Here is an 8,432-nt window from a genome sequence, read left to right as displayed (position 1 = left end):
ATTATAATGGTAGGTGATTATAATGTAAACTGATGCATATTGTTAGAAAGAGAGGAAACGACAAAAAATGACAATAACAATTGCTGCAACATAGAAATATTCTAAATAAAGGCAAATATCATCTTAACACTGCACTGGTGTTGTGATTAGAGCTTCTTTACTGGGTGTTTAGAAAAAAGATTAGTTTTCCCTTTGATTGGTTTGATCAACTCAACATTCAGGTGACGTTTCTTTCCTCAATGACATTTATATATATATATATATATATATATATATATATATATATATATATATATATATATATATAACCTTGTTTTGCAAATTACGTAAAATGTAATCTAGGCTACTGCATATTTGTCTTGTCGTCGGCTAAAATGTGAAGTAGCTCGTCGTGTTACAGCTCTTGTAGTGACTCGGAGCCTCTGTAACGTAGAACTTCATTGGTCAGCCACCTGCACACAAGAAACATGATGGTTCAATCAAGCAGACGCAATAACGGTTACATTTAAATGACTCCTCTGTACTAATGTGACAAATACAACTCACATGTTCAGGGTGCCTTTTTTCTGTTTTATTCCTATATGAACAAAGAAAGTTAGGATAAAATATATTAAATCCTTTCAGACTTTCAAGTTTATAACATTAGAATACTCACTTCGAAGCTGCCACGTGGTTACTATGGCAACAATCATCACCACCAGCACCACTGGCACCACGATGGCTGCTAGGTGACCACTTTGACTCTCCTCAACGCTCGCCTAGCAGAGAGGATTCACCAACAGTTCACTGGAGATCTTATGCACAATAAAGGTGCAGTGACATATTGTTGTCACTCGGGGGCAGAGAACCAAAACAAGCAGATAAACAGCCTCAAACTCACCAGAAAATATTGTTTTTAGCTAAATAAACGTAAGATTTAATTTGGAGTCAGATTTCTGGCCACCTCATGATTGTAATTCCAATAGTCAATCTCCTTTAAAACAGTTTTGGCCTCTACATGAGATACAATCCTCAATGCTCAATTCTATGTTCAGCAGCTCGCCGCTGACCTTTTGTTGCTGAGCAGGTCACTTGGTGGTTTATCAGAGCTCTTTTAAAACAGCTGCTTACAGGGGGATGATGTGCAGTGCTGGAAACTAACTAAGTACATTTAATCAAATACTGTGGTTAAGTACAACTTTAAGGTAACTTGAGTATTTCCATTTTACGCTCCTTTATATTTCTGCACCGCCATGTTTCAGAGGGAAAGTTTGTACTTTTTACTACACAATTCTAAAATGGGACATTCTGCATCAAGAGTATGTTTACTTTTGGTACCTTTGGCAGTGCGTATATGATTTGGCAGCATGTAGCGATGAGGTGGCAGATTGAAACCAAGCAAGTAGGAGAAGTATGGTGGCAGATGAAAAACAAAAAGAAGAAAAAAAACAACAATGGCCACATCGAAAGCCAGGAGTTGGTCTGTCCATTCTGAGCTACTGAAGAAGCATGGTGTTGCAACATGACTGACTCCGTAAAGATAAACAGCTATTCTATGGTAACTATTCATATTTTCAGGTGATTATACACTAAAAAAAACATACTTGTTATCATGATATTCCATTTAAATGCCACTAAATGCTACACACTGTTCCTTTTAGTATATTTTTATGCTAATACATACTGAATACTTAGTAAGATTTTGAATGCAGTACTTTTACTTTCTACACTGAGGTATTAAAACTTTTACTTAGTGGGTACTTCTTCTACCCCTGATGATGAGCGAACCCTTGAACATTAACTTGCATATGGTCTTGTTTGTTTTTGGAGTCATTGTTTTCATACTTACAGCAGCATGAGTGTCAGTAGACACGGTGGTAAGGAGATCAACTCTCTGGTGACCTGTCAGACACCCACAAAGATAATAGGTAAGAGGAAGTTTTTAGAGTTTTGCTTTTCAGAAAACACTATTAGTCACATGATTGGTCAATGGACCGAAAAAAAATACATTTATGAAAATAACCAATGGGGTCACGGGGGGGTGTTTCCTGTTGTCTGAGGAACTGAAATTGTGTTCTAACAAAAGTGTGATTCATGTATATGTTTGGCTGCCCTGATGAGTGTGAATAAAGGCCACTACTTCAACTAATGAACCACAATATCACAGTGACACTAAAGAGTGCAGCAATAGAAACACCAGCCCTGTTATGCCTGACACAGTTAAAAACAACAGAGACCATGAGAAGAAAAGAAAAGAAACAACAGTCAGAATCAAGAAACATAACACCTGCTTCTCCGGTGGTGTAGGTGATGACATTGCTGGCTTTACTGGTGCCCAGAGTGTTCTTGGCAAACATGCGGATGTTGTATGTTGAGGGATTTATCTCTATTATTGTGGCCTCTGTCTGGTTGGGGCTAAAACCAACACGTGTCTTTATGTTATCCCACGAGGCTGTGGAGAGAAAGATAGTTTACATGATATCACCAGATACCAGAGGGATTGACAATGTGAATGTAATGTCAGCAGTTGAGTGACAGTAAAGTGGCAATGATTTAATTACTCCGTTAGAAATGCCTCGTACCGGTCGCTGCTTTACACTCCAGGTAATAGCCAGTGATGGGGCTGTCACCTTCAAACCCAGGAGTCCATAAAAGAGAGATTGTATTGTCTTTGACCTCCTTTAACTCAATCACTGGGGGATCCGGGCCCACTGGAAGACAGACAGCAGAGACATTTAGCATCTGTTTAATTTTGTGATTTTGAACATGTTTCTTCTGCAGAAAGACAGATTGGGATGATCACGTCATGTGCAGAAAAACTAGAGCTGTGAACAATTATTCTACTCTTATGGGACACTATCACAGAACATGTGATCTAATGTAGATTTGGACACATTTCACGATTCACAGAGTCTGTGGAAGATCTGCATTCAAATAAAGTTTATGCCGATGTAAAGTCCGAAATACAAAATGATGTAATAATCAGCAACATTAATTCAGTGTCGGTGGAAAAACTCTATATGAAGCACCTGAAGTACCTGATGTGATAGTTGTGGTGCTTTCTCCCCAAACAGTGGCAGCAGTAACAGTCTTGATTGTTGAGGTTGTGTGAGCTTGTGACAGGATAAAAAAAATGAATATATATATATATATATATATTTCTATAGTTCTCAAGATGTTAATAAATGACCCTGAATATGATTAATCTACACAATAACACATACCCGAAGTGTCTTGTATCCATCTTGTGGCCGCAGTGGAAGAAGACTTGAAAGTGGAAGCTGTTGACGTTTTGTGAACTTGAAACAGAACATTCAACTTCTGTAAATTACTTGATGATATTAAATAATAACAACTAAATGAATGTTTTTGTCATATTTTGGTATCCTCTCGTGTCGCCCATCTTACCCTCATCCAGAGTGGAGCAGAGAGGTGCCGTTGAGGCAGGTCCTAGTCCTGCATTGGTTTTGGCCTGTATTATCACGCCGTATTTGTGCGAAGGCTTCAGGTTGTTCAGGATGACGCTCTCCAGTTCCCGCATGGCCGTCACACTTACGTGCTGCCACCTTTTGAACTGTCTGCCTACAGAGTCATACTCTCTGTAGCTAATGCTGTAACTCCGAAGAACCCCGTTTCTGTGATCGAGCCTCGGAGGCTGGTCAGGAGAAAACACTCTTAGAGGTGGAAAGTATTTGACACTCTTTTTACTTGGGAGACATATCATGTAGAATAAACTCTTAAGGCCTGAGTAAAATAAGTGCAATCCATTGCTTTTATATATATATATATCAAAAACAAATTGAGAATGTTTTTGAGTGTGTCTGCAAATTAAGCTGCACAATTGTTGTTGTTACTTTACCTTCCAAGTGACTTTGATACTATGAGCGGTGAACGCCACCAGCTGCATATCCAGGGGAGGACCCTCTGGTGCTGCAAGGAAAACACATCTTATTATGTTAGTTCTGCAAGGTTCTAATCATTTCTAAAACTACAAACAATGAGGGACACTACCTGCTTCTTTAGTTGTGACTGTCAGAACATTGCTGGCCTCGCTCATGCCCACACTGTTGATAGCAAACATTCGAAGGTTGTAGGGCTTGGCCGGACGCAAATCCACCAAAGTCAGCTGAGTCAGTTCAGGATTTGAGACTTCTGTACTCACTGCAGTATCCCAAAATGCTGTGTAACAAGGGGGCATAAGGTCCATACATCATTCTACAAGTATATTTTGAAAGATATAATTAGCCGTCAAATATCCTAATTCTATTGAGATTATTGGGACAATGATCGACTGCTTACCCTGTTTGTCTTTTAGATCAATCCTGTAGGCTGTGATGGGCCGGCCACCATCGAACACAGGAGCCCAGCGAACAGTGACAGTTCTTTCCTTCACCTCTTTCGTCTCCACTTTCAGAGGATTAGGGCGTACTAAAAAAATTTTTAAAAGTTCAAACTTAATAGTGCTGAAACAATTAGTCAGTTAATAAATCAATAGATAAAACCATGTGCAAATCAAAGCAAGTGCTTGTTCCAGCTTCTCAAATGTAAAAATTCTTCCCTACAGACGATTCCAGTAAGTCATGTTGTCAAGAATGTTTTGTCTCTCCTTCACAGATTAAAGTTTCTCCCCGTTGTTCTCACCTGCCACTACCGTCAGCGTCAGCTGGTGCTTGTGATCATTGAACCAGCCCGGTATTTCCACACGGCAGCCATAGGTCCCAGAGTCGCCCTCCTCAACCTGCCTGATGGTCAGCGACACATCTCCCACACCAACATCACCCCTGAGCAGGTAGCGCTCCGACAGTCTGTTGATCACTGAAGCCCCGTCTGACCTGATCACCTCCTCGGCACAGCCCCTGTTGGGGATGGCTCCCCGACCCCAGCATGCAGGAAGCTTGCCGTAGGACTGAGCATCATAGTTGCATATCAAAGTAACATCTTCTCCCACTGTGGCTATGATGCTTTCTGCAGACACACAACCTGAAAAGATAGCAAGTCCCAATGGAAACAAGGAATAGTTGGTAAGGCATAATAAATAAAAGCTTTCAATTATCATTTGACATTTAAAAAAAAAAAAAACACTCATGACTGTCTTACCTAGGAGAAGACAAAAGAGGAGATTGCAACACAGAGGGAGCTGTCTTAGAAAAATCATTTTACTCTCGTCTCAGAATCAATCAGGATTTAGTCCACCTGCTAAGCGACTCTGAACCAAACCACAGTGTGGTTTCAGCTTTGAAATCCTTCCAAATCACATGAGGCCGTCCTTGGTCACACAAACAACTTCTGCTGGCAGAAGTGGAATGTCGAAAGAGAGACGTTTCCTTTTCTGTGGTTTTGGTTCCTTATCCTAGAAGTAACACACATGTTTCATTTTTGAGACAGAATCAAGGTTATTAATATACTGCCTTCACTCCTGTTGTTTGTTCTCAGTCCTTGTAGTGAATGAAAGAAACTTAGGAAGTATTAAACATTCAAACATTTAACTTTATTCTTGGATGAGGTGCTTTGCATCCACAGAAGAAGTTACTTGTTGTTAACTGAGCAGACACACTGTGAAATGATTTTTTTAAATAATCCAAATAACTTTAAAGACTCTAAACTCTCTGAAGGTAACTTCCTTTTTGACATTTACTGTCAGCATGTGAGCACAACATAACATGGTTGTAGATATAAAATCTTTATATTCACTTCCAAAAACATGAACTCAAAATGTCCTGAAATACAACACTGATAAAAATAGAAAGTCTGGTTTACTCAGGGTCCATAGACGTTTTTTGAAAACAGCTGAGTAAGCACTTGGGTCTGGTGGATGTGGAGTAACCAGCACAGAACTTCCTCTTTGATCACTCCACAAACATGTAGTTACCATACCAATATTTGTAAATACGACATTGTCAATTTTCTTTTGTTATTGTAATCATGTGTTGTATTGAATGCACTTTAACATTTGAATGCGCTAAATGAAATGACCATCACTATTGTATTGGTGCACCCTGGTACACATAAGAAATAAAAGAGAAACCGCAACAATAAGAAAACATGCAGACTTTCCACAATTCAGATAACATCAGTAACAAAATTCCTGCAAACATTGTCACAGCCACATGAAGATCATTTCCCTCACTGACTCAGAAAAGATGCCCTCCCCTTGCCTTGTTATACTAATTCAAATCAGTATTTATGTGATAAATAGATTAAATACAGATTTGCATAAAAACAAGAACTGGAACAGAAACTGTGAATACATGTGTCTTCAGTATGAGAACATGGAGTACAATTCTGCAGAACAGCTTCCACAGTGAGCTCAAAATGAAACAAAAAACATTGATATTGTTTGTTTATAATGTTTGAATTGAAAACATGTCCAGTAAATCCATTTTGATCATAAACAAAGAGGTGAAAATAGGATTTACATTGAGAACAACAGCAATTCATCATTCCTACGGAAAGATACACACAAGGAGCCGTGGACATTGATAAGAGCGGACTGACAATGTGTTAAACCCAGTAGGTGACATTAAGTATAAAGTATAAACCACCAAGTATTAATCATCCTCATTGGAAAAAAGAAAGAAAAACATGTACGCTGCTGCTAAGAATTTTATATCTTTTCATATTGATTTAAAAGATGAGAGTTCAAAAGTTTTCCTCTCAGACGGAGGACATAAATGAGGTCAACTAACGTCATGACAGATGTGTCTTCATTCAGGAGATCTTCACTCAAGCCTTTGGACACTCATAACGGTTCTCAGCCTGTTGAAGCAGGTTTTAGCCTGTGACAGGAGACTTTGCCCAATTACAGTTCATTTTAGAGAGAGTGCGTTTCTATTGCCTGTTCTACAAATACAGATGTCTATGCACTTCCATTCAAGCCTGATTTATAGATGGAAGGTCCTGCAGGAGTAGCTGCTGTTCCCGCATAGACAGCAGCCTTCACTTCAAAGCAGCTTAAACAACAAACACAGCCTTAATATCAGCGGTGCGTTTCAGAAATAGGTAGAAAATGTTGCTTATAGTTGAGCCTTCTGTTAACCGTAGTCAAAAGGTCACGGCAGCTCACGGCTATGGTTATCAGAAGGCTAAACTATCAACAAGATGTTCTCTCTGTCTCTGGAACACTAGCTCGATAAAGCCTCAAATCAGAGGCTCTCAAGTCTGCAATTGACGCAAGTTGTATCAGTGTCAGGGTCACAATAACGATTGGGATTGGGATGATGTTTGAAATGAAAGAACGGTAATTGTAATCATACTCATATGCCCGTGTTTGTCTGGTGGGAGGGGCTTAAGGCAGAGAGCTGCAGGATAAAGGCTGTATTTTTTAATTCTACCATAATTTTGCCTATCCTGGGGTACCCCTTGAATTATGCTGAAAGGTTATTATGGATTTTTTGCTACGACGACGGCAAAAATAAATTGCCTACCCCAGCTTTATTATTACAGAATTTTGCAAAACTGGATTAATGGACAAAGTTTTGACTGTTCAATGCCAGCTGTTTATAAATTGTTACAAAATCTGCGCACAGTATAAGAACAGTCTATGTTTATAATTAGGGGAAGTATTAGCCTGTGGTTAAGGTAACTCAAACACGTATCTATGGTTAGGGAAAGGTTGTGGTTCTGGTAAATGTAATAAAAAATCTAAACCGTAAATGCAATAATCTGATGAAATGACATACAATGTCACCCCACCACGCCCACTCATGTTGGCATTGGATGTGAATTTATTTATTATATTCTGCAGATTCATCCAATATGTACTTTGTTCCTAAAATAGACAAAAGGAAGGCCCACTATCTTTTAATGTGTAAAATTAATCTGAATGGCACATGAGTCACAAACTATAATTCATCCCACACTAATGGAAAATAAGTTTGATGATTATGGTGAGGAAGAAAATAGCTGCCACCCTGTCAATGACGCACTCCCAGGCTATGATTTAATTCCTGCAATGAAAATGAACCTTATCAAGAGGGACTGGATCAAGTATAATTGGCCCATAGTCTTTTATATATGTGCCATAAATATGTAGTGTATTCAAATATATATTGTATGTTGAAAACGGCCATATTGCTCTGCACTCTATTTCTTGCTTTCAGGTTTAACCCAGACCACTTACATTAAATTGATAAATTATTATAATATTTTTTTGCACTCAAGTATTCAGGGAAAGTTCCATGTTTTGGCACTCTTGGCCCTCGTTTTTTCAAAAAAGTAAATTGTTCTGTATAAATGATATAGGATTAATTAATTAATTAATAAAATATTTAATTTCTGAGCTATTTTTTTATTTTTTATAAATTGTTCCAATGCTTAATCCTACTGTGTAAAACATAACACGTTCTTAAGCTACAGTATATTGTAATAATGTGGGCTCAAAAGCGTTACCAGAAGTATATCCATTATATCCAGACACTGATGAAAGTTGAAACTCTGGACTTCTGTATGTGTCT

General features: G+C 38.5%; 1 protein-coding gene across 3 annotated transcripts; it reads right to left on the bottom strand.

Moving 5' to 3' along the window:
- Window positions 1–314: 314 nt before the first annotated feature.
- On the bottom strand, window positions 315–5,272 carry LOC117737502 (Down syndrome cell adhesion molecule homolog). 3 transcript variants are annotated; one of them, XM_034543520.1, is made up of 14 exons: window positions 5,077–5,272; window positions 4,621–4,959; window positions 4,279–4,407; window positions 3,991–4,158; window positions 3,839–3,909; window positions 3,388–3,634; window positions 3,204–3,278; window positions 3,018–3,092; window positions 2,562–2,690; window positions 2,267–2,431; window positions 1,829–1,881; window positions 656–758; window positions 547–577; window positions 315–452 (listed from the first exon to the last, which is right to left on the bottom strand). In XM_034543520.1, the coding sequence occupies exons 1-14, from the start codon at window positions 5,132–5,134 to the stop codon at window positions 395–397; spliced, it is 1,701 nt and encodes a 566-aa protein (XP_034399411.1). In that variant the 5' UTR covers window positions 5,135–5,272; the 3' UTR covers window positions 315–394. The 3 variants fall into 3 exon arrangements, with proteins under 3 accessions (XP_034399411.1, XP_034399412.1, XP_034399413.1); XM_034543521.1 differs by having other exon boundaries at window positions 3,204–3,260; XM_034543522.1 differs by lacking the exon at window positions 656–758 and having other exon boundaries at window positions 371–452.
- Between the last annotated feature and the right edge of the window lie 3,160 nt (window positions 5,273–8,432).

Source organism: Cyclopterus lumpus, chromosome 10 (genome assembly GCF_009769545.1).
Source record: "Cyclopterus lumpus isolate fCycLum1 chromosome 10, fCycLum1.pri, whole genome shotgun sequence".
Lineage (NCBI taxonomy): Eukaryota > Metazoa > Chordata > Actinopteri > Perciformes > Cyclopteridae > Cyclopterus > Cyclopterus lumpus.
The sequence above is the reverse complement of the archived record's forward strand: the minus strand, read 5'-3'. Positions and strand labels throughout refer to the sequence as shown.

Coding starts and splice junctions, on each gene's coding strand:
- LOC117737502 (XM_034543520.1), bottom strand. CDS start 5,134: ATGATTTTTCTAAGACAGCTCCCTCTGTGTTGCAATCTCCTCTTTTGT. Junction 2,432..2,561: donor GGAGTGTAAAGCAGCGACCG/GTACGAGGCATT, acceptor TTCTCTCCACAG/CCTCGTGGGATAACATAAAG. Junction 759..1,828: donor CTACTGACACTCATGCTGCT/GTAAGTATGAAA, acceptor CCTCTCTGCTAG/GCGAGCGTTGAGGAGAGTCA.